General features: G+C 43.4%; 1 protein-coding gene across 6 annotated transcripts in view; it reads right to left on the bottom strand.

Moving 5' to 3' along the window:
- Positions 1 to 27,207, bottom strand: part of LOC119652405 — a 421,555-nt gene continuing 394,348 nt past the window's right edge. For all 6 annotated transcript variants that reach the window (XM_038056518.1, XM_038056515.1, XM_038056517.1 and 3 more), the window contains 2 exons: positions 1,330 to 1,667; positions 1 to 1,265 (listed from right to left, as the gene is read on the bottom strand). In XM_038056518.1, coding sequence (XP_037912446.1) covers positions 435 to 1,265; positions 1,330 to 1,512 — 1,014 coding nt within the window. In that variant the 5' untranslated portion in view covers positions 1,513 to 1,667 and the 3' untranslated portion in view covers positions 1 to 434. The remainder of the gene's footprint in view (positions 1,266 to 1,329; positions 1,668 to 27,207) is intronic.

The following is a 27,207-nucleotide window of genomic DNA, read 5'->3' on the forward strand; positions in this document are numbered from 1 at the left end:
TTCGAATATAAATTTTATTTCCATCGTTGCTCCCTTCGAGGAGTCAAAATAGAATTCACAAGCTCAAACTTTATAAAAAGAAATAATTCACTACAAGGTAACCAAAATGATTCTAGAATGGTTCCTAGGCTCATTTCCAAAGGGAACTAAAATATGATCACAAAAATAAAAGTGTAAAGATATTTAGGTCTGCACAGTTGAGATATTCTGACGAACTTCCATCCTATTTAAAATACCATAATAATCACAATATCAAACTAATATAAAATTCATCAATTAAAATTCGAGTACCAAACTAGGTCTGGAAGTGTCGAACATCTCACCCCTGCAGCCGTGAATAATTTCAAATTATAATTACAAAAGTTGATCGATCTTTAGAAGCTGCATCTTCCTTCAGGCCGATCAGGAAACGAATGGGAGCTTTTTAGCAAATGTCACGCATAGCTCTGCGCAGTTTGAGGAAGCTGGCTGTTAATAGCAAGCTGACTGCCTGGCATATCTCCCGTCGTACCCTTCTCGACCCAATGCCGTAGTCTGCCTCTGAGCTCCTCCAGACTTTTGGACTTGGCCTTATTAATTCGTTTATATTTCACATCCTTGGGCTTAGTAACCGATCGATGATTGGACATGACTCGATTGAAATTCGTGACATGCGATTGTTTGACCCCTGGTGGTTCCGATCCATTCTTACTCGCATCCGGATGCTCGGCTAATTGACCATCGAGTGATTGATCTAAAATCGCCTTCGATGAATGTTTCTTGAATTTATCGCGTTTCTCTGAAACATCGGCTTGTTGTGAAGGTTCGGGGTCTTCTTCTACACTATAGACTGTCTCGAGAATATCAGGACGACGCAGGAAGCAATTAGTCCGCCTAGCACCGGAATATTTATTCATATTCGTTTCAATGGCATCCGATATTGACCGGACTATAGTGACGTCACTTCCGCCACTTTTCCGACGCATTATGAAAGACGAGTTGCAGTCTGAGTCAATATCTTCTAAAACTACAGCTGAATCAGAGTCATTGAGGGAGTCGAAATCGGTGTAAGTCGCATCAAGGTTGTCTAGGCCGTGATCCACTAACCGACTTGAGAGAGCGTCTATTATTTTCTGTTGGCGCATAATTGTCAACTCTCTTTGGCAAATTATTCCGGCGACTTGTTTCTGCTTCCGTTTTAGACGAGATTCCAGGAGTAGGAGCTGACTCGTCAGAGTGTTCATTTGATCCGTTTTCTCCTTTTGATACCGATAGTGCTGTTGCATCTGGAAAGCAATTGGGAAAATTTGTAATGACCGCAAACTATCTATCTAAACCCGCTATAATTACCTGCAAGGCATATGCTTTTTTCCACTTCATAAGTTCTTCAGCTTGCGACCGACATTTAGACCGCAGTTCATCAATGATAACTTGCGCCGTATTCATATCCTTAGGAATTTGCTCCATGATTGAAACACTCACTATCGTATTATTGTTGTTCGTACAAACTTTTCCTTGCACGCTACAGGCCATCGTGAAGGGTTGCGAATGCTATTAAGCCTTAATACTCCGTTCGTATGCAAATAGGTGTCGAAGCTACAGGAAGTTTTTCCGCTAGTAATAATGTAAACTCAGTCTTATGGTTGCACTATTCCGAGAAGACATTTTCGATCCGTCTTAAGCAAAAGCTGGAATAGAAAAAATAAGGAATTTGTAGAAATATTGGATTATATCTAATAGACATATTCAAATAACGACTTGTCGAATATATATGGAAACGAGTGTGGAAAATAATGTAATTATTTTGATAGTTGTCACAAAGAAAACTCAAAGTTGAAAAAGCTAATAGGTGTAAAGTACGGATAGTGACGGTGCGATCTCAGTTCTTATCATGGTTCGTTTTGTGATATTCAAAGCGGTGTTTCATCGATAAGGAAACAGAAATAATATTAGAAATTTTAATCACATAATTTAATTGGTTGATATCATCCTGAGTGGCCGGAGACGACATTATAAGGAGGGCTATCCCAAAATCTAAACAAGTCGGGAAACCGGAAGGTTAACGCTTCAGATATAAAAGGTTTCGTATTTTCTTATGTGAGGAACATAACGCAGTTCTCCATTGGCCGATAGCATTGACTCGAGATATTTACATCGCTCAGTTCTGTCAACGGCGGTGACCTGCCCAGAACTAAGCGATTTAAATATCTCGGGTCAATGTTATCAGCCAATGGAGAACTGCGTAATGAAATTGCTCCACGCATTAACGCAATCTGAATGAAGTGGCATTCTACAACCGGTGTTCTTTGTGATCGACGTATCTCTATACATCTGAGTGTTGGCCTACTATAAAAGACAATGAACGGAGCTTTGCGGTAATGGGGACTAAGATGTTTCATTGGACTAGTCGCGTGACACGTTTTGATCACATCCGAAATGAGGATATACGCGATCGATATTTACACAGTAAAGTCAACTTTGAACTACTGTAACTTTGTTACTAATAGTATGATTTTGATCAAACTTGGAAATAGTATGCTTCATATTATATTTTATACTACTACTTTTATAACTCTGAGATTAACTTAAGGGGGGTTTCACTCAATTTTCCCAAAAATATGGTAATATACTATTATTAACTTAATTTGAACAGATATCGATATGGCGAGTATTTTGAGGCCTGGGCACCATATAGAGTCAGATTCATGAATTTTTCCAGATTTTTCGGTTGGGTAATTTCTAAGAATGGGTCCGTTAAAGAAATCATCACTTTCCACCCCTGGCACACCCCGCGTTTCCAACAAATGACAAAAATAAGACCGGTTTAGAAAAGTACTAATCGAGACCTTTCATTTGATATCCCACATGACTATATTCGGTGAAAAAAAATTTTACACCCCCTTTTACATGTATGGGGACCCACCTAAATCTCAACGTAGAAGGATATCACTGACTGCATGTCTGGGCGTTCACAGTTCCCACCTTCTCACCAAATTTCGGTATAGTCATTTCTGAGAAAAGTGCGTGTGACAGACAGACAGATACACAGACAGGCAGACAACCGATTTTTGTTTTGTTTTGCAAACAGAACCTTAAAAAGGCTGGGGAGAAATAGATTCTTCATGAATGGAATTTTAATATTTCACTCGAATGTCAATTATTCCCGCTAATTATGACGTCAGCATCTTATTTGCATGGCTTTGGAAGTAGTAAATTCGTGCGAAATTGCTAAGTTTGAACTGCTGTAACTTTGGCGTCAATGGCCAGATTTCCACGAAATTTAGGACGTGCATAGGAAATATTGTCCTCTGTGCTGGTGAAGTCCTAGGATGAGGGGGGGGGGGGGGGGGGGGTTTAGTCAATTTCTAAAAGTTAGTAATGTACTATTAGTAAATTTATTTGAGCAGATGTCTGAATGGGACATATTGTGAGGCCTAGATTTCATCTTATCGCAATTTCCTGATTTTTTTGGATTTTTGGGATGGGTAGTTTCCGAAAATGAGCTCTGTCTCACTTTAAGTGCGTACATTTTGACTCTTTACTCAGGCACTTAGCAATTCACGCCAAAACTAATGCGAGTTTCGGAAAGTACTAGTCGAGACCTTTCATTTGATACCCTACACCGCTGAGGATACAAAGACTTCAGTAAGTACAAGCCAATCTTCTCTATAGCCAGCTGTTTCTTTTCCCGAAGTAGCTGGCTGAGGGTGCGGTCGTCAAGCGTTAAATCCGTCAGCAAGTGATTCAGCTTGACTATATCATTTATCAGTAGCTGCCTGATGAGCTGGTCCATCAGTCGGCCGTAAGGGCACTCGTTCAGCATGTCGGCGACTGCGACGGATTTCTCATGCAGGTTGATTAATGCACCAATATTTAGCATATCAAACTACTCACTTTAGCGTGACATTGATATTTAGTGTTGAGGGTTGCAGAAATTTTTCAGGGAAAAGACAAATTTGATCTATTGTAGCTTTATTAGTAATTGTAGTAAATTCTAGTAAAAATAAATAATAGTCAGATTTTTCAGTTGAGAAGTTTCTGAGAATGAATCCGTTAAAGAAATCATCACTTTCGACTCCCCGCCTTTCCAACAAATGTCAAAACTAAGACCGGTTTCGAAAGGTATTAATTAAGACCTTTCATTTGATATCCAACCCAACTCCAAAAAATTGTACACTCCCATTTTGCATATATGAGAACCACCGTTGGACTCAACGTGTAATATGTGCCTTACTGCATATGTATGTGGGCGCTCACAGTTCCCACCTTGTCACCAAATTTCGTCTGAATCCGTACGGCCGTTTCTGAAAAAAGAGCGTGTGACAGCCAGGCAGACGATTTTAATAAGAGTTTGCTTCACAAGGATGACCTTAAGGATGAGTAACAAGGATTTCAAAACCGGCACTCTAATTTATTCTTTCTTTGCTTCGTCGTCTTTTTCTACTTTAGCGTTTGTCCCATTTCATGGTAGGGTCGGCTCGTCCAGATCATTTATTCTACTATTTCTACTAATTTATAACAACCCGATTATTTCGTTGTTGATATGGCTACATAAAATATGTGAGATGATAAATTAATCCTTAAAAAGGCGGAATTTAGATTGTTGGAATTGCATATGGATGTGGAAAGAATATCTATTTTATCTTCAAAGTAGTAGTAATTTAAATATTCCGCCGGGTCTTATGTTCAATTTGTGCATTGAATTTCTTGAAAAATAGATTTCTCATCAGCATAAGATTATGCACTTCCATGCATTAAGGATACTGTGGCGCCGCAGGGTTAGCAAATTTATTTCGAATGTTGTTCGACTGACAGATGCCACCACCGGTGTTCTCCGTGGCATAGTAGATCTTGACAACCAATTTAGGTTGTGAAATAATTGAATATGGTGGGCTGGTCGACTTCATTTGTATTTTATCTAAAACTAAAATAGTAATTGTAAATATAAGTTGTAAAATAAATAAAATGTCTTAATTAAATTGGTGCCCCCGAAGAACTCGCCCGGTTCGAGAATAATTAGAATAAAATTCCCGATTGATTGGAACGAGGAGAAAAGGCAGGTTTGTGCGGAAATTTGCAATTGCGACGATTGTGCCCAGGTAGAGCGAGGCAGCGCAGCCAGGACTTGAGCGAGAGCCGACATCGCCGCAGGGCCAGTTTCGGGCTGTTTTTTGTGTGCCGTTCGTTGCGAACACGACGAATGGTGGCTAAACTGTGCGCCAGAAGGAGCCCGATCCAGCACCGCCAATGCGGATTCGAATGAGCGATCGCAAGAAATTCATTTCCTGGAATGCCGTCGTCGTGGCCGTGGCCGCCACGTAGTTGAATTCTACAGAGGACGTCCCGTATCAGCACCGACTGGAAGACGCGGAAAATTCCGTTGGTTCTTTTGTGCCCCCGATGTCTAGTGATGAAATCATTGATCAGTCCGTTGAGCCAACAGCCTCTAAGAAGCGGAAGCTGACTTCGACGACGTCACCCCAGCGAGCCGGAGCCGCCGACAAGGATCATCCGCACGCTCAGGAACCCCAACCTTAAAAGTGCTGTCAGTGCAAGCCGCCGCAGGGAAAAAGTTTTTTTTTAAGTTGTAAAATTTTGACATATTACTTCCCTGTCCTGAATTACTAGTTAAAGCATAAATAAATATAGACCCGCCGCAAGAGACGACGCCGATATTCTTTTTAAAATTCGTCGTTGGAGTTCCGCTCTCGTGGCGAGTTTTTTATTTTTGGTCTGCGCGTCAAGCGTCCGCTCCGGGGTACTTCGGTGGATTTTGCTGAAGTGTGTTTTTCTTTTGGATTTGGGACGGGCATTTGGGGGTGCGGTCTGCCGTCGTAAAATTAGGTTCTGTTCAAATTCGGTACAGCCGCCTCCTCGACTCATCTCGCACCGTTTAACTTAGCTATTTTCATGTCTTTGGACAACAAAGACGGGGCAGGCCCATCGGACCCTCAGGTGATCGCCCGCGCTGTGCGCGTCCCAGACATTGTCAAAACGGAATGTATTCAAAACGGAGCTAATTAAGCGCCTGTCCGTAAGTGAGTGAGCTAAGCTGGATAACTTGCTAGAAGGTTTGACGTTGGGCGATCGAACTCCCAGCCAATTGCTTCGCGAAATGAGGCAATTGGGTGGGAGGAAGATCGACGACAACCTGATAAAGTCGCTCTGGCTGCTACGACTTCCGGAGAGCACCTCCTCGCGTGCTAGCCGCTGCAGGTGCATGAGATGCACGCGCGTCCCACGATAGTGACCGTTCAACAGCCTTCAGAAGAAATAGGCGAGCTGAAGCGTGATATCGCCGCTCCTGTGGCCTGCATGGCGGAAATGAGGGCGACGCTGGACGCTCCGCGTTCAGGCAGCAGGTCGCGAGCTCGCTCGCGGTCTACCGCCCGAAAAGGGTGATCGGGTAGCAGGTCGTCAGGATAGCCTACGGACCCAAGCATTTGTTGGTACCATCGCAGATTCGGCAAAAAAGCTACGAAATGTACGCTCCCGTGTAAATTCGTGCCTACCTCAAAAAACTAGGTTCGCGGGGGGTCCTGGCGCGGCCACCCAGAGCGCGGCGCCCCGTTTATGACCCTCTCAGCAGGCGCAGTTATCTTGTTGATAACGGTGCGGAGGTTTCGTTTCTTCCCATACCCTGGCACCACCGGCTATTCCCACAACCTTTGAAACATGTAGCGGCAAATTCCTCGCGCATTAATACCTACGGTTACAGGCAAGTGGACGTGAGTGTTGGCTTGCGTCGGACGTTCCCATGGCGATTCATCCTGGCGGATGTCAGCTTCCCCATACTAGGCACAGACTTCTTGTTTCACTATGGGTTGCTAGTGGACTTGCAAAACAGGTCCCATATGGACCCCAAAACCAATCCTAATTCATCAGGCAGAATCTCATCTGACCACAACAACAACAATCTTTCCTTACTTTTGGAGGACAATACTGACTCTCGTGTTCGGGCACTCCTCCAAAAGGTCAGCCAGATTACTACCGAATGTTGTCTCTCTAAACCAATGAAGCACAGTGTGCAGCACCACATTAACACCACTGGTTCCCCTATCTTCTCAAAGGTGCGTCCTCTACCAACCCAGAAGCTGGCTATTGCACGGAAAGAATTCGAGCAACTTACCCAACAGGGTATCTGCAGACCTTCGGACAGCTGTTGATCTTCCCCACTCCATATGGTCCCTAAGTCAAACGGCGAATGGCGGCCCTATGGGGATTATAGAAGGCTAAATGCACAGACGGTTCCTGATCGATATCCCATTCCACTCATCCACGACTTTGCGCATCATCTCGCAAACTGCCGCTTCTTTGGATTTAACCAAGGCGTATGACCAAATCCCTGTAGCTCCAGAAGACATTCCAAAGATGGCAATATGCACACCCTTTGGACTTTTCGCGTTCACAAGGATGACTTTCGCGTTGTGCAGTGCGACCCAAACCTTTCAAAGGTTCATTCACTCGGTCCTGCGAAACCTCGACTTCTGTTTCGTGTATTTATTTGGATGATGGATGGTGATGGTTCGTCGCTTCTTCCTCAGAGTCTGAGAATTTAGCCCATCTCGAGTGTATTTTTCAACGTCTCCTTGAGGCCGATTTAGTCCTAAACGTTGAGGAATGCAAGTTTTTCCAGGTGAGATTCCTCGGCCACTTCATTTACCCTGACGGAATACAGCCCGACCCAGACAAGGTGCAAGCTTCCCGCGTCCGAAAACAGTGAAGTTGCGGAGGTTCTTGGGCATGCTAAATTTCTACCGTCGTTTCCCGCCCGAGGCTGCCCAACACCAGTCCGTTTTGAACGCGTACTTGTTTGGCCCCAAAGCAAAAGACTCACGAGAGATTGTGGGGTCTGAAGAGGCTGTCCGCGAGTTTGACAAACCCTGACAACTGGCTGATGCTACACTCTTGGCATTTCCTCAACAAGATGCACGCCTAGCCGTTTTTGTTGATGCCTCTGACATCGCAGTAGGTGCTGTTCTTCACCAAAAGGTTAATCAAGTCTGGTAGTCGTTGAGCTTTTCGTCTAAACAGTTGAACCCCGCTCAACGGAACTACAGCACCTACGATCGAGAACTGCTCGCCGCCTACTTGAGCATTAAAAACTTCAGGCCACAGTGTTCACGGACCATAAGCCTCTCACGTATGCTTTAAAACAAAAGCCCGACAAAGCGTCCCCTCGTCAGCTCGACACCTGAGCCTTATAAGCCAGTTTACGTCAGACATACAGCACGTGTCCGGCATGGGCAACATAGCTGCTGACGCTTTGTCACGTGTCTCCGAGGTCCCCGTCTCACTCGACTTCTCGGCTATCGCCAAGGCGCAGGAGGATGACGCAGTGCTTCAGAGCCTCAAATCCAACCCCAAATAAAAATTTCGGGAGTTTCCCATCTTCGGCTCGAACTTCTCTCTCTGCTGCGAATACCCGGGAAGGGGACCCGCCATTCATTTCGGCCACCTTTCGCAAGGAAGTGATCCACGCAGTTCACGACTTAGCGGATCCAGGCAACAGGATGACAAATCGGCCAATCACCGAAAGATACTTCTGACCCTCCATGAATAAGGACGTCAACTCCTGCGCCAGAGAGTGCATCGCATGCCAGAAGTGTAAGGTCACCAGGCATGTAAGAAAAGAAGTGGGCTCATTTCCCCGCACTACCAAGCGGTTCCACACCATACACCTCGACATCGTAGGCCTTTTGCAAAACTCGTACGGTTTCAAGTATTGCCTCACAATCATCGGCAGGTTTACACAGTGGCTTCTGTCCAGAGTGGATCCTTGCTTCCAGTTCGAGATCGGAGGACACAAAAAGGCTGATTCCTTATCCAGGCTGAAGCCCGTCTGCGCCCTAAATCAACGTCGCGTTCGCTTCGCAAAATGATGGCGAACGCAGCTCCGGGTGTTCACCGGTGTTCTCCGTGGAAATGAAATGTGAAAAATAATTGAAGTTTAAAAAGTTGAGTTGACAATGAATTTTCAGTCAATCTAAACGAATTATTGAAAAATTGTAAAATTTTAGCTTTGAGAGAGTCTCACTAATTATTCCCCAACTTTATATCAATAAATTTATTTAAGCTGTGATTTCTAAGTTTATTTTAAAATGTCAACGCTCCGAATCGAAAGCAGTTGCTAGCGATATTCATATCCAATATCTGAAGAATCTAGAACAATCTGGTCGTATTGAGATCAAAACGCCGAAGTTGGATTGTTGGAGTTGCATATGGATGTGGAGAAAACATCTGTTTTCTTTCGGAAGTCGTAATTAAACTAATTTAAATATACTAATGGGTCTCATGTTCAATTCGTGCATTGAATTTCTTGAGAAATGGATTTCTCATCAGCATAAGATTATGCACTTCCATGCATTGAGGATACGGAGATTCATACAAACCTCAAATTTCCAATAATTGGAGAAGAGTCCTTGCAATAAGTAAGGACAAACATCTGATTTTACTTATTTCTTCATTGGTATTTGCTCAAGGCTTCAATTTGTCAGATGTCTATTTAATTTACAAAGTGTGCATCTGAACACGATATAGTCTGAAATAATGATTGCAGATGCATCTAATACTAAATTCTACAGATTCGAATATTTACTGTTAGCTTTTCTCATCGGAAATTAGAGCAATAGAGCAAGGATATGTCCATCAATTTGCTCTGACAGAAACTATCTTTGATAAATAAATATCTATTGTGGCTGATACTCGATAGTGAGTGTTCGGTAGTTACCCAACTCATCTCTTTTCTCTTCGTGTCAGGGAAATAAGGTTCAAGATTGTTTGGAGAATATCAATTCATGGTGAAGTTTATTGGCTTAAAAAAGATGATATATCTAAGTCGAATGAAAATTTGATCATACATTAGCAATAACATCTTCGTTGGTGTTTCTGCTATTCACAAGAATCCTTTCATTCTGTTGACATGCTTGAATAAGGACATACTATATGTATTGCCTTATATAATAAGAGAAATTGATATCTAACTTCATCAAGTATGTCACTCCTAGTTTGGAAAACATCTTTGACACAATTTCCTTCGAACCCGAAAAGGAAACCTTATTTGCCCTTCTCATAGTCATGATGTTCTCTTATCACCGTCTGCATTCATCCTCAAGGACGTGAATTGACAACAGACTAGGGCGTAGCCACAAGCTTCTCGTTTATTACATTATTAGGTTGTCCTTGTATTCTATCATAAATTGAAAACTACAACTTCAACAAAAGCACAACCGACAGAATACCGTTGATACGTACCAGATACGAGTACTAACCATATGGTCATCGTTGGAGTGTTATATGGAAGATATATTGTAGTATCCATGTACGTCTGAAATGGGAGAAGTGTAAGGTGTGAATGCAAAAAAATCCAATACTATTGTGACTGCCAATTGCAAAACTTCTTCAGAGATTTAAAGTGCAAGGCCAATGCAAACAAAGTATGGATTCGTAGGTGTTGGCTAGCCAACACCTTTGATAAATTCAATCAAGGCTTCGCAGACAAAAGTTTTCCGCGCTGCACCGACCAGACATGCACTGTGGTCTGATGGATTAAACTGAAACCCTTTCATGATGTTTATGGGAAAAGTACCATAACATTGAAGCTATTTCCATTTTACGGTCAATGTTGCTTGTGATGATGCTGTGATAGGGACTGAAACCTTTCTTGAAGTATCGTGGAAGTGGCAGAATTTTCACTCCAATATGTTAGTTACGCAATGTTACTAGATTCTTTGCCAAATGATGGAAAATTGTATTTGTGTCTGAAAGTGGGACAAATATCCCGATCTGGTGCACCAGTCTAGAATAAGATATTTTTCAAGCATACGTGTATCTTCTGCGCTACCCCTTCACTAATCCTCCAAACGGAATATGTATGTATCTTACTCCACAATCCACTTTACTGACTATTGTATCTGCTTAGATCTGGAGAAGAAAGGCAACGGCTTGGAGGCGTTTTTGGCTTCGACCCAAGTGACTTTAATTGGGCGTTAACGTGTTAATTTGAGATTTGAATTGGCGGCAAGATCACGACTCGAGGCAACACAATCATTAACTTCCATACCAAGTTTTTGTTAAAATGATTATAAAATTGCACAAAGTTTCCTCCGTGAATGTGTACAAGCAACAGAGCATACTCGTATGCATTTACTGACGTGAAAACTAGTATGGAACAACTGGTTTACCTATTTGTGTTTTTTAGAAATGTTACTTGAATGGGCAAGTGGGTTGGTTTTAGCACGGAAATGGCATTTAAGTAAAAGTTTGCTAAATATCAGATTTAAGACGGTGCTGTATGTATGTGGGCGATCATGAATGAGTGTTATCAACCGGTGGAAATTAGTAAATATGCACAATACGTTAATAGTTCATCAAAATAATCATTCTAAAAAAATATATAATTTTTTTGGAGAGTTAATGAAGGAGTAAACAACTTGATCCCATTGGAAATTTAATGAGGCGTAGGCTAGATTTGCGTAAACTGCCTCACATAACACATAAGCATAACGTCAGAGGGATGGGCGGATGACAGATGCAGCGAAAATATATTCCAAATTTGGCATTAGAAGCTGATAAAGAACCAGAAGCAACAATGGTTGACTATGATAAGAAAAGCAGCAAAAGCTTGGTGGACAAACTACGGGCACGTTTTGAGAAAAACAATTTTCACATTGTTCCCATTAAAGAGGAAGAAATCGACAAGACAAAATACAAATTTACTCAGAGGACGGAGAGGATGCGGAGACGAAGGACAGACAATACTACACATATAAGCTTAAGAGCAGAAAAGTTCAGTGCATTGTACTCAAAAGCAAGCCTTAAGTGCCGCGGTGGAAGTCCCCGAGCAATACGGGAGGAAACTCCTTAGCAGCGGGAAAATCAAAATTGGGTGGGTAGTATGCAGGGTACGAAGGCGGATAATCCCCATCAAGTGCTACAAGTGTCTGGACTACGGGCACACATCAGCAACTTGCAAGGCACTGAACAAGAGGACAGCATGCCGGAGATGCGGTCAGCTAGGTCGGCAAGCGAAGACTTGCAATAGAAGAGAAAGTTGCGTTCTCTCCAGTGATCCAGGGACGTTTGGTGAGAGCGTCGCACACACTGCGCGCTCCGGACGGTGTCCAATCTTTAGGACAGAGCTAGAAAGGGCTAGTGCGCAAATAGCATGATCTGCATTCTAAATTGATATGCACCGGAGTGGAATCGCTCACTAGCTCCTTGTGCGAAGGTAAAGGCTGATCTAGTGTTAATCAGCGAGTAGTATCGAAACAGGGAACCGGCTTCATGGCTTCTTGACTTATCGGATGCTGGACTTTCGGCCCCGCTTGATGCTCTGGAGGACGTCGTTTCGGGCACGGAGGGGCAAATCCCGATAGGCGGTGATTTTAATGCTAGGACCCTTGAATAGGGCATGCCTCAGCCGGACTCCAGAGGGAAACGGATTCTGGAAATCGCGGCGAGAACCGGGCTCGTAGTTTTAAATACCGGATCCACGCCAACATTTGGGCGCGCAGGCTGCGAGGGAAGCATCCCTGACATCACTTTTGCGTTGGAATCTATGACACTATCGGTGGACGGGTGGCGATTCCTGGAAGACTTCTCGGCAAGTGATCACCAGTACATCAAAGTGTTCGAAGTGGTTGATGCTACTTGGCGGCGTGTATCAATCCGGCCCCCCACTGCGTGTGAGGCTTCCATGCCCCGGAAGGCTCCAGAGGTGACAAGCCTTCTAAGCACTGGTAGACGGCAGAAATTGCCGACCTATGGAGGGAGTGTCATAAGCTACGACCTTTGGCACAACGTTTACACGCCAACGAGGGGGCATGCGCCATAAAGCCAGAGTATATATTAGCAAGTGTCCCGATAGCTGGGTGGTTAGAGCACAAGGCTGTCGCCTGGAAGGTCGCGGTTCAAATCTCACTGGTGCGAGTGGGATTTGTATCGTGATTTGACGTCGGATACCAGTCGACCCAGTAGTGAATGAGTACCTAAGTCAAATCAGGGTAATAATCTCGGGCGAGCACAATGCTAACCACATTGCCTCCTACAGGATACTGTAATACTGTAGTGTATCGTTACGGTCTTGAATGAAGTGCTCTAACACACTTTAAGGCCCTGATCTAATATGGATTGTTGCGCCAACGATTATTATTATTATTATATATTAACAAAAAGGAGACTCCGTGTAAATAAATAAAAGCAAAGCCCGCAGCTGGCAGAACCTGGTCAACAAAACGGCTATAGGCTATAGGCTTGTCACCTGAAAAAGCGGGACTCCACGGAAGCCCTGCATACAAAGTATCGATCAGATGGACCGCATTGTACGGGTATTATTCCCCGGACATCCCATACGGGTTAATGTCAATAACGCGGATTGCTCCGTTTTTGCTATGAGAGTTAGAAGAAGCGGTTCTCACCATGACAAACAATAAGGCGCCAGGTCCTGATGGTATTCCGGCGGAAGTTTACTAACTGGTGTTCCGCCAACGGCTAGACTTTCAGCTCGGGGCGTTCAACGCTTGCTTGAAGGAGGGCAAGATGGACAAATATACTAGGCACATTAGAAAATTCATTCCACGTGCCAAGCTGTCTCTTGTGAATATTGAGGGTTTATCTGAAAGATCGTACCCTGCTCCATGGGACGCTACTAAGCCAGAGGAAAATGGAAATCACGTCAGGAGTAGCGCAGGGATCCATCCTAGGGCCGGACCTCTAGAACGTTTCCTACAATAGTCTGCCGAGACTCGATTTGCCCGAAGAGTCGCTCCTGGTCTATTATGCAGATGACGTTACGACACTTGTTGCTGCTCTCACTGTTGAACAGGGGCAAAACATACTTGGCATATTGATACGACAAGTAAGCCGATGGATGACTTCTTATGGTTTCAGCTTTGCGCTGAAAAAAACCGAATTAGTCATCTTGGCCAGGAAGAAGCGTCCATATCGAACGACGAAAACCAGCGATTAAATACCTTTGTTTAATGCTCGAATCGAAGATGAGCTTCTTCCAGCAAATCAAAACAGCAGCGGACAGGGCTACAGCTGGAATCTCGGCCTTAAGTCGGCTAATGGCGAATGTTGGGGGCCCTATATCTACTAGGAGACGTCTTCTTATGGGAACATCGCGGTTCTGCTGTATGGCGCAGAAATATGGGCTGATATCCTTGATAAGGAGGTGCATCGTAAGCGCCTTGTTCTTTCCACACAACATTGTCAGAGAGATGCCAAGGAGCGCTGGTAGCTGGAGTGGGGTTACGCATTATATTCGGGCTCCTCTTATTGCCAAGAAGATTGAAATCGACGGGCGGAGGGACCGGATGGCAAGGGGTGCCCTGAACTAACAACACCCTTCTTCTCCTCCCCTTCCGTTGGTGAAATGGATTCCCTGATTTGAAGGCTTCCAAACCCGGGAGAACGGAAGAGCTAGCCCGAAGTAATGTGTCAAACGGTTACAGGCTAGTTCTCTGATGACAGAAAGATGGTTAGTTGGTAGTACTGCTTAATCCAGAAAGTCTCAAATTGATAAAAACAAACGTTCACCTGATATACATGGTGCCTAAAAACTTCTGATAATTTTGTATTTTGCTGTTTCGGGAATTGACGTAACGTTTTTACTATCTCTGGAGGTTTTATTGATTTCCTTGATGGTGACGACCGGGATCTGCACTACTGGGGGAAACCGGACGAGGAGTAATTGCAGGTTGCACAAACATCAATGTCGCTAGCTGTAAGCTATATCCTTCGCGGAACGTCCTGAAGCTGTAGGCTACTCAACACCTTGGCACCAATGGACTTACACTTCAATCGCTGTCTCCGAAGGGCAAGGTGGTTTGGTCGCCGGATCTTAACCTGATGGATTACTCCATCTGGTTTATCCTGAACAAAAAGTCTCAGCTGCACGGCCCTCCACCGTTGACGTGTTGAAAATGGCTCCTGGGATGATATTCGGGAGGACGAATATGCGAACATCAATCACAATAAGGAGGAAATTTTGAGCATTTGTTGTAAATATTTTGGTTTAGTCGTATGTAGCAGCACTGAGGCGAGATTCAAAAGTTAACCGCGTAATTTGCCTTGCCGACAAGTTATTTGGACGATTATCACGATACCGCAAATTGCGATAATACCCTAAAATGGTGATAAGATACCAAAGTGATGACTTTGACAACCGTCGAATGCATGGGTAATTTTGCACGATTGGTAAACGTGTGCAAAGCCGCCAAGAGGTCGAACTCTAGACCCTCGCGTCCAGGCAATACGAGAGTACAAACAACCAAACTCCAAAACTTAAGGATTTAATACGATTCTTAGGAATGTAACATTGTTACAGTCGTTGGCGGAATATTTACGCAGTGCCACCAAAAACGCAAGTCGAATATTACGTGAACAGATGGGGTGCTCAGAGCTTTCGAGGACTGTAAGGAGTGTCTTGCAAACACAACGCTGGTTAGACATTACAAGTGCATAGAATTGTTGATGCTAACCACCGCATCTGGCGCATCTGGCAATCGGTGCGGCCTTTAGTCAGTTGCAAGACGGATAGTGGTGCCCGTTCGCCTTTTTTCAAGGAAACTATCAACAGCGGTAAAGAACTGTAACTTATACTATCGCGAGTTATTGGCGATTTATTGTGGGGTGAAGCATTTTTGACACTTGTTGAAAACAGCAGACTTTGTAATAAGGACTAATCACGAACCGCTCGTGTATACACTCCGCTCTACGACACGTTCATGGTCATAACAACGAATTTATTTCAGTAATTTGTGGTGCCTCATCTGGATTTAGTTGATCCATTGATGGTCACCGATCGATTTTCGCGATGGTCGGAGGTCGGCCCCATTGCTGATCAAACAGCGGCTACTGTGGCTGTGATTTCGGTACCCTGCAAGTAATAACGACCTATCAGGGTGCTCAATTTGAACGGACACTTTTTGGCGAACTTACGAAACTCCTCGACTGTAAGCAATCGAGGACCATACGGGTTTGGGATGAAGTTAAGGGGGCCTTGCAATAAATTTTAAAAATATATTAGTATACTATTATTAACTTTGCTTTAGCAGATGTCTGTATGGGGGGTATTTCGGTGCCTGAATATCATATAGACGCTATTTTTCAGATTTTTCTGGTGGGTATTTTCTGAAAATGGCCTCTAAATTTTTGTGACCCATTTATAACCCCCTCACTTTCCCGTTTCGCAATCGGCTTCAAAATTAAGAACTGAGTTGCAAAGCACTAATCGAGACCTTTCATTTGACACCTCAAATGACGATATTCGGTGAAAATAAATTTTACCCTCGCCTTTTGCATATATGGGTGCGGACAAAATAATAAACATGATTATTCTTTAAATTGTTTAAATGTTTATGCAGTAACTTTATGCTGAAAACATATCTGAAAAATTATCATAACTTTTTAGGCTCCTTTTATAATCTTCGCTACTTTTTGCACGGGAAAATCACGGTTGGAGGACCATATAAATGCAATTTGTAAATTTCGAAGTTGATTATGCTTTGGAAACGGTTAACGTGCCTTGAAATTGGGCTGATCTTTCTGCCACGATCTTCTGCTTTCGTCAACGGTTAATGACTGGATTTTGGAATCTTCGCTTCGCTTCTCAACAACGGATATTCTCAGACAACACCAAGCTTCGATGCGCGATGGGAAAACACGGTCTTGGGGCAGTAATGATAATGGTGAAACGTTTGCCGCTTTCTGCAGCTTCCAACGCTTCGTCATTAGCGGCACATTTTTCGAACACAGAGCTTCCTATGAGATCAGCGGCAGACATCTTTAATAGCCCTCGCGGTTACTGGACCGCCATCAAAAGCACTCTTTTCTCCGCGGCGATCTGTGGATCATAGAGCGAAACTATTAGAAGTATAAGTTAACTTCAGGACACGACTGAGAGAAACATAGTTGGAAAACTAATAAGGACAATCTCAGCGTTATGAGAATATGTCCTTAAATACCACTTCAACGTAGATTGTGCAATTAGCGATAACGAAAAAAAAACACTGTTGCAGATACATGCACTAACTTTCAGTATTCATCTAGGAGATCTAGGAATTCCCCCTGTCGTAGATCGTTGTTGATGTCGAATGGTCTTGAGAGTGATCCTGCTGCTTTTATCTCGCCTCGCACATTGGTCAGGGTCAGTCTAGTCAGTCTTATCAGCTTCGTCGGGATACCCAATTCTCTCATGGCCGTGTACACTTTTACCCTGGCTATGCTATCATGGGCGGCTTTAAAGCCGATGAATAGATGGTGCAACTGGTGTCCATATTCCTACAGTTTTTCCATCGCTTGCCGCAGAGAGAAAATCTGATCTGTTGCTGATTTACCTGGAGTGAAGCCTCTTTGGTATGGGCCAATGATGTTCTGGGCGTATGGGGCTATCCGGCCTAGCAAGATAGAGGAGAATATCTTATAGATGGTACTCAGCAACGTGATACCTCTATAATTGCTGAATTGTGTGACATCTCCCTTTAAAGCCTCGTTGCCAATCGTCAGGCATTGATTCGCTGTCCCATACCTTGAGCACAAGTTGATGAACCACTTGGTGTAATTGGTCGCCATATTTAACGTATTCGGCTGTAATTCCATCTGCTCCTGACGACTTATGATTTTTTAGCCGATGAATTGCACGAACTGCTTCTTCTATACTTGGTGGTGGCAGTATTTGTCCGTCGTCTTCAGTTGGCGGGATCTCCAACTCGCCGATGTTCTGGGTATTCAGTAGTTCATCAAAGTACTCAACCCATTGCTCCAATATGCCCATTCTGTCGGAAATCAGATTTCCCTCTTTGTCTCGGCAGGATGAGCAGAGCATCGAGGTGTGTAAGGCTTCATCCTGTTGACTAGCTGGTAAAACTTGCGCGCCTGGTGCAGTTGCTCCTTGTACTTTTCGAGTTCACAAACTTGGTGGTTCTCCCTGGCTTCCTTTTTCCGTCTGTGAAGCCACTTCTCCGCTCGACGGATTTCGTGATAAGTCTTGGCGTGTGCCCGCGTTCTTTGAGAATGCATCATTACTCGATATGCAGAATTCTTCCGGTCCGTAGCTAGCTTACATTCATCGTCAAATCAGCCGTTCCGACTTCTTTTGCGGCTGGGGCGAAGTATGTTTGTGGCCGTATCAATGATAACGTTCTTCAGGTGGTTTTGTTGATGCTTCATCTCCAGGACCTCTGTTGACTGCGGTTATTGCGGCATCCATTTCCCTCTTATAGGTATCGTGGAGGGCTGTGTTGTGAATGACTTCAGTTTCAACTCTCACCTGATTGTCAAAGGGGATTCTCGGTGGTGTTCTTGTTCGAGCGCGGAGCACCATGCCAACGAGATCGTGATCCTAGTCTATATTGGCCCTCCTATATGTTCTGACATTCATCAAGGCTGAGAGGTGGTGGCGTTCGAACAACACGTGGTCAATTTGGTTGAAAGTGATCCCGTCTGGAAAGGCCCATGTATGTTTGTGGACCGCTTTCCGCGCAAACCAGGTGCTTCCAACACCCATTTCGTGTGACACTGCTAATTGAGTAATCTGCAGTCCGTTATCATTTGTATTTTGGTGTATGCTATGGGACCGACCTATACTTCGGTTTTTAAAAATACATTGTTCTGTCTAATGGAACCCTCTTATGTGGATCGCTTTCTTAAAAACAGGCAGCGGTGGAAGTTAAGCGTAGTTTCGCACTTTGCTGCACCTGGCCTAAGATCTAAATAACTCAGGCTCACTGTGAGCTGTTCTTCTGCAAAATATTGCTTGGACTTTAGAAGAAAGGAAGGTAAAGGTGGTGAATCGTTACTAACTAATATCCAGCTAATGTATCTAAGTAAGATGGGCAGTTCTCCTGTAAACAGTAGAATTATCACTTCAGCCTTTTAATTTCAATGGCGATAAAGGTGTAGATTTTTCCTTCCTTTCAAAACTTCATTTCTGAATAAAAAGTATATCACATTAATCTGACGTTTTGTAAAATTGTATGGGGAATATGCACTGTTAATAAATTCTCTCAGAGTAATTTCCCTAAAAGCATAAAAGAATCCGCGCGAGGAAGAGTATCTCCATTTGCTTTAAAATTCAACTTCAACTTGCATTATTTACACTTCTATTAGCCTTTTCCAAGTATTTTTTCAAGCATGAAAGGTCAAGGAGATGTTATCTAACAATGCCATTGCTCCCTGTGGATCGTGACTTGCGAAATTTCCTCACTTTCTGTGCTCTTGTAGCTTCAATCATGCTTTTCAATTTTTCAGAAGAATTTTGTTTCCAACTTCATATTTTCCCAGCTTAAATCAAAATTCTGTTGACCAAAATCCAATTTATATACGAGATTTTACGTAGGTTTACGTATTTCAGAGATGAAAGTGCTCGAGGAATTGGCCAAAAATAATATCCTGCGTAAAAGTGGTCTACCTATTATCAAATTGCATGTTTTTCTTGTTGCTACCTGTTTGTGGGAGTGAATGTGATATTGGAGTAGTTCCTTCAACACCAGTGAGTCACTGATTTATGCTTTGAGGCCATATAAGCTGGTTTATTATTGTAATGGAGAAATAATAATAAATTTTTGAAGATCTACGAGGGCAAATTTTCGGAGATTATTTAGCAGTTGTGATTTCAATTTTACTGTGATGTAGTAAGTTGACAAAGTTACTATATTTTATTATTTTACACCTTATGCAAGGGAAAATAGCTATCCCTTTTTAAAGTTTTGTTGAAAACAAAATTTTATTAAAATCGGTTCACTGTGCGTCGGCCTGTCTATCACAGGCATTATTCCCAGAAATGGTTACACCTTTTGATAGAAAATTTTGTAGAAAAGTTAGAACTGTGAACGCCTCACGCATGCGGTAAATTATATTACTGTACTTTGAAGTTAAGGGGGTAACGGGCACGTAAAATATTGGTGTCGAATTCTTTTCACCAAATATGGCCAAGTGGGGTATCAAATGAACGGTCTCGAGTAATACTTTTGGCAGCAGATATTAGTTTTGATATTGGTTAGAAAGATTAGGAGTGCACGAATTCGAAAGGGGTCAATCAGGCATTCTCATTCTCAACCGAAAAGTTTGATAAAATCTGCACTTAGTATCTAGGCTTCAAAATACCCCTCGGGAATATACAAAGTATATACACTACGTTCTACGTATAAAGGGAATCATCAGGAATCAACATACTCTTACATAAAAAATCAACAAAACCTTTCATACTTGAAGCGTCCGGTTCCTGACTTGATTAATTTTAATCATAATTCATATGCAAGTAGTATATTGAAACATCGAGTCCTTTCCTTTTTTCTCCATTTGGTGTTTCGTGCATTAATTTGTTTCTTGTTTACTTCGTACATTGGAAGCCATGTCACAGGCACTTTTCTCATAAGCGAATAAACTCCACGTATGAAGTGAGTTATATTGCCCAACGTTGAATTTAAGACTGCAGGAGGAAGGGTCCCCAAATACCCAAAAGGGAGGCGGAAATATTTGTTCAACAAATATAGCCATGTGAGTGTCAAATGAAAGGACTTGATTACTACTTTTGGAAGCAGGTTAATTTTGACCTTGGTTGTAGAGAGACGGAGTGCGGGGGTTTGAAAGGGATCAATTATGTCAATGATCCATTGTCAGAAACTACCCAACGGAAAAATGTACAAAAATAATTATGGTGATCCATGCACGTGAGCACAAGCCATCAAAATAATCTCTGTTACGATATCTGCTCAAATAAAGTTAATAATAAATCTTATCATATTTTATAACTTTAATGTGAACCCCTCCTTAAGATCATCCCAGGTCCGTAAAATTTTACAATAATATAGGTTTTAACATGGTAAATCATTCTGATGGAAATTCTACTGTTATTAACAAACGTATGGTAGGCTACAGTTGCTAGTTTGACGTCAAATTACTGCCTCCCTAAGAGATAAAAAGAATGAATGAATGAATGAATATTGCGTGTATCCAACGCATATACACTACAAGCTATGTACAACTGTAACCACCGTATACTCAAATATTCTTACATAAAAATTCACAAAACCTTTCAAACCTGAACCGCCGAACTTCCGATTTCTGACTTGTTAAATTGACGGGATTGGTTTCAATAATAAACTTGCAACCGCGAACTTTTAAGTCCCAAACGGAACTAAGCTTAGATTCTTGCGGTATGGTTATTCATGTGAATGGGAAACCATTCGGTTATTACGGAAGTTTCATCCCACATTGGATTACGGTTGAAAATATAGAGTTTTATAAACACCTACGTGCAGCTTTCCGTAGTCTATATATCGAGGAAACCCAAGAGCAATTCCATAACCTTATGGACAAAATTCGGCTCAATAGGTTGGCGGTGGGCGGGCCACTTAATCCGTATGAGGACGATCCAGCCCGGTATGGTACAAAACAAAAGACGAGGTCTTAGATAGAGCGCTGGCGTAGCCCAGGACGCCAGACAGCTTTTAGGGATATCGAATTGGTGGACTCGGCGCAAAACCGGGATGCCTTAAGTTCCTTATTAAGGCAGGCCTACTCCCCCGACGATTATCTACCTTGTCGTGGTGAGGGAGCTCAGTAAGGAGGATTCTCCAGGAAACGAGACGTGACATCTGAAGCCAAGCGTTAATTAAAACACCAAGCCAAGTTGTGACTACCGTGCTGAATGGTCACAGGGGTTAAGATGCGGTCGAAAACGGTGAACTCTCGATATCAGGCGACCCCCAGTTTCAACTAGCCTCGTCTTGGCAAAAAAGGGCTCTGCCGAGATCGACTTACTTTCCCCGATAAAACTGAGGCCATGACAGCCAATTATGAGGAAACAAAAAAGCAAAAACCTTTTAAAAAAAACCCCAAGCTCATCAATGGAGAAACTGAGTCTAGACCCAAATCGGGCACCAGTAGCTAAGGGGAAACCGAAGTGATAGCGGTCCTCGGACGATCCCAACTTTTCGACACGAACGGCAGCAATGAGAGCTCAGCCGGCAACGGCTAGGCCTTTATTTGCAGCCAAGGCTAACGAAGCCGATGGATGGGTCTTGTATGACGAGTCTAATCCATCCGGTTACGATTCTGAGCAGTGCGAACAGCTTAGGAGGAAACTTCTCTCAGCTGTAAGGACTGCATGCGCAACATTTTACGGTATACACCTACCGTAACGTTTTACGGTAGGTGTATACCGTAAAATGTTACGGCTAAACTTTGCCAACGAAGACACGAACTCAAGCAGTACTGCTTCTCCCTCAACGTTGTGTGGGAGGATGCGCAACTAACCCTGAAAAGGCTCTCTGAGCTGCCACCGTTAAAAAGTGCTTCCTCTGGCTTCCAAAAGAAGAACAGAATGGTGTCGGGGTTCGGGAACAACTTGGTGTGGAGAAGAACCTTAACACCTCCACCAGGATGCTGCTAGACAGCAAAACAGGAGAGAGAGCCGATAGGCCAGCAACTCCACAACTCTATTTCGGAATCCCCGGAAGATAGATTGGGCGACGTATAAAATAGATCCGGATAGCTGAAGGGTTAGAGCGCAAGGCTGTCGTACGGAAGGTCGCGGTTCAAATCTTGCTAGTGGCAGCGGGATTTGTATCGTGATTTGACGTCGGATACCAGTCGACTCAGCTGTGAATGAGTACCTGAGTCAAATCGGGGTAATAATCTCGGGTGAGCGAAATGCTGACCACAATTTCTCCTACAGTGTACTGTAGTGTACCGTTACGGTCTTGAATGAAGTGCTCTCGTCCGGTTGTGGATAAAATCCGGCTCAATAGGTTACGGCGGGCGGATCAGGATGATGCAGCCCGGAAAGTCTATAAGGGCAATATCTAAGGTAGAAAAAGAAGACGAGGCACACTCTGCGTGAGATGGAGCAATGGGGTAGGCCAGGACGCTAGATAGCTTTTATGGATATCGAATTGGTGGATCTCGGCGCAAAACGGATATGTCTGGAGTTCCTTATTAAGGCAGGCCTGGAATGGATACCGGTTGTTGCGCCGTTGATGATGATGAGTTCACAAAAATCGAACCTGTCAGAACAACTTAAAGGGTGTAATTCCAAGTGGTGCGCGCAAATTTCAAAGTCAAAAAGAACAGATGCAACTAGACTTATTTTGTAATCAGTTTACAGAAGCGGCAAATGTAGGCAACCCCAAAGCAATGGCCCTTCGCTATCGAAAACGGACTATGACTGGTTTCTGGAATGTGCGGGAGGGTCCTCATAATGTTCGTTTTCTCCAATCTTAGCGGGGATTCCAGCGATATAAACTGCATATTCTGGGCCTAAGCGAAATAATAAGTATTCCTCTCCTTCTTGCGGCAAGGTGCTTTTGTAGTCTGAAAATTCAAGTCGCTCTCTCTTGACCTAGGAGCCGACTTCTGACAGACTTCTAAGATTTCGGTGCAGGTTAAGGAGCAGTTACGCACCAACATAGACTTCCAAAATAGTGAAGAGGGATGCTTTCTATGAGCAATTAAATGCAGTTCACGGGAGGCTTTGTAAAGGTGATATTGTGTTCATCGTGAGTGATCTGATAACACACTGCACGGGCATGTGATGGGGAAACACGGCTTGGCGTGATGGGATGTTCGTGGATTTCTGCAATTTCCACCAACTTGTCATTGTTCGAACTCAATGCCTGCCATAAGGTCAGTTGAGTTTCAACTGACCGACGCCGTACAAACAGTCAAATCGGCTACTTCGCGATCAGCAGTAGATTTAGAAGTTGTCTGTTAGATGTGCGTAATAAGAGGTGGTGACATCCGCCCCGAAAGGGATCACCATTTGATGGTTGCTACGTTCATTTGTGTGTTGCATCCGCCACTTCTCGCAGGGGCGGAAAGCTTCGACCGCCTAAGTTCAACACTACCTACTTGTATAATCCAGCCGTTGCTCGACAGTGGGAAAACCATCTTGGACTGCAGATATACTGAGTAACCCGCCTGAGAATATCGATGAGCATTGAGTCGCCATCAAAAATGCTCTTTACTCGGGTGCCACACACGTTATCGACTTCGCCCCGAAGGGCCGTCATAAAATCTGGCTGACAGCGGAATCGATGAATTTACTGACCGCTGCGAGTGATGGCGGGCGTGACGTGCTCGTGTTTCGATACCAAGCGAAATGGTGGAACTTGCCGTGACAAGATAAAATTTGAAGAGCTTGCATGTGGTCGCAAATTTTTGATAGTCCTGTGAAGGACACGGGACAAGGGAGAACACTTCACCATGGCTCTTAATTGCATCACATCCGATGAGATTCCCCCTCTTGTGGATGAAATGGCTAGTCACCGTAAAATGCGGATACGGACTGTTCCTTCAATCAGATGAGACCTTATTTCGGCCATTAATGCACTCAAATAGAGTAAACTCGCTGGTCTTCATGGTCTTCCTGCAGAGTTATTTACCGCTGAAACCTGCAGTTACTGTAGATTTGTTCCTTGCACTCATACGGAAATTCTGGGAATCCAAAATTTTCTCAGAGAGTGAAAGAAAGAGATCATCGTTAAGATTCCAAAAAAGGGCACCCGTTTTGAGTGTGGCAATTGGAGGGGTATCTACATGATCCCTGTCGTTACAAAAGTAATAGCTAAAATTTTGCAATGAATCAAAGAACATCTCGAAAGCTCCATGTACAGAGAACAAGCTGCTTGCCGCCCCGGATCCTTTGCATTGAACACATCAATACCTTACGAATCATTTTGGAACAATGCGCGGAATTTAGATCTTCGCTGCACCTACTCGTCATCAGTTTCGGTTTAACAGGGAGTGTACCTTTAGTGCTCTATGTAGGAGAAGCATTCCGGAGAAATTAATAGCTATTATCAGAGCGAAATATGATGCGCAAAACGTCACATGCTGCACCGATGTAAAGTCTCGGAAGGTCCAAAGTGGAGTCCGCCAGGGTTGCATTCTGTCATCAATATTATTTCTTCTTGTTATTGGTGACGTTCTTCATGCTGCTGATGATATCTTTCCTCAAACACCACCACAACCCTGCTGGCATTTGTTTGCTCCTTCACCGCGTCATAGACCCTGGGCAAATAGTTCTGGAGTTGGAAAGAGAGGCAAGTATGGTTGGATTGAAGATAAACATCAACAAAACCAAGGTTCTGAGTCTGATGGGTCATCGCGCTCTCCCTATTTGTATCAATGGACAGAGCATCGAAGGGATCGATCAATTTATATATCTAGGAAGCATGGTTTGTGCCGCATAGCTCAGTGGATAGAACATTGTTTATTACGGAAGGTCGCCGTTCAAATCTCGCTGGTGGCAGTGGGATTTATATCGTGACTTGACGTCGGATACCAGTAGATTCAGCTATGAATGAGTACCTGAATCAAATCAGGGTAATAATCTCGAACGAGCGCAATGCTTACCACATTGCTTCCTATAGGGTACTGTAATCCTATAGTGTACTGTTACAGTCTTGAATGAAGCGCTCTAACACACTTTAAGGCTCTGATCCAATATGGATTTTTGTGCCAATGATTATTACTGTTATGGTTTCTGCCGACGGCGGCACCGAGCTAGATGTTGCCTGATGCATTAGAAGCGCTCCATCCGCTTTAACTGTCCTGTCTGAAATCCGTAAATGCAGTTATCTCAACACCAAGATGAAGTTGAGACTGATTTGTGTCAGTGTCCTTTCTGAGTTGCTGTATGGGAGTGGCACATAGAAAGTGAACTCCATTGTTACTCAAAAGGTCTAAGTTTTCGTCGGCATCGTATCATCAGACCACGCTGCTCTAACACTATCTCAAATGAGCAACTTGGTCGGCCCACAGGCTTGGCATTCGTATGCGATGTGATAGGAAGACGGAAGTGACAGTGAACAGGTCACACATTAAGGAGGGGCGACAATTCTATTCCGAACTATGCCATGCAGTGGAATCCGTTCTCCCAAGATGGCCGACGAGTGGGTCGTCCGAAGGGCAGTTGGCGAAGAACAATAGAGGACGAGTGCAAGCGTCTCAGGCAGTCGCAACGAGTGCTGAAGCGAGCGATGGCGCATAGGTGTGGTTGACGCGCTATACCCCGCCAAGTGACGAAGGACAACGATATATATAAAGGTAGACAATCCCAGTAAATATCATGACTGTTGCTTGTGAGAGTGGACAATATTTTGTCCATTTCAGTTTTGAATTTTAAAGTCAAAATCAGCATGAACAATTTACAATTTACAAACGGTTTTTTTCTATATTCCAATGTTTCTTTATGATATCATTCGAGCAATCAAATGCTTGTATTTCAACAAAACAAACGCTGATTCTAGTCAACGAGATAAGCCCAACTGTTAGAAACGATGTCTGTCGTGCCAAAGACAACAATGCAATGAAATAGCGAAATGCCCATGCACATGTATATTTTTAGATACTTTTCACTTACAAACCAACGAATCCGCTCATATTTCCCATCCACCTCAGCATCTGTAACTGTCGGATGAAATTTTGTGGTCTTTGACTTCACTTCTTTCCAAGGAACATAACACTACAAAGGTTTCCTTCCTTCTATCAATCTATCTTCTGTGATGTCAATTGTGTCGATTTGAGGTGGGTTCGAGCTAGCAAAGACCGAGAAACGTGATAAGAACGTGACAAGCTCACTGAATCCACCGACAGACGACCACATTTTCTTACAAAGAGATTTTTTCTCCTTCAAAACATTGGTACATATACTGTCTGGGACTCAGCGTTGGAAAGCTTGAATGGTTTCTGCTGGTGAGATTATCGATCCAAGCGACCGTTGTACCCCCGTTTGCTATGGGAATCTGCTCAGGTTCCGTTCAGATAGAGTAAGTTTGTGATAAATCTCAATTAAAACACGAAAATCTCTTAGCTGTTGAATGAATAAACTGGATACGGATGAAGTAGATACAACGGAGATTCGCAAAAGTTCATTATATATGTATGTTTGGACTAGAGTGCGATTCAATTCCTGTGGATTGGAAGGTACCTAATTATCGGGTTTTACCGGAATTAGGGACAGTGAATACAATGAAGTATTCAGTCCCTGCATGGCTCGACACGACCACGTTACGAAACACTAACGTAGTCTAGACAAACTATAAACACATTAGCCATTATAACGTCCACATGCTATTTTTGTTCTGTTATTTCTAGAATGCTAGTGGTCCCGCATAGGACGACATCACGATTATCGCCCGCAAGACCATCACAGGTCATGGATTAACCACTTCTTAACTGAAAACCATTTGCTTCGTACACACACTTAGGACTGTTGTG

Source organism: Hermetia illucens, chromosome 3 (assembly GCF_905115235.1).
Source record: "Hermetia illucens chromosome 3, iHerIll2.2.curated.20191125, whole genome shotgun sequence".
NCBI lineage: Eukaryota > Metazoa > Arthropoda > Insecta > Diptera > Stratiomyidae > Hermetia > Hermetia illucens.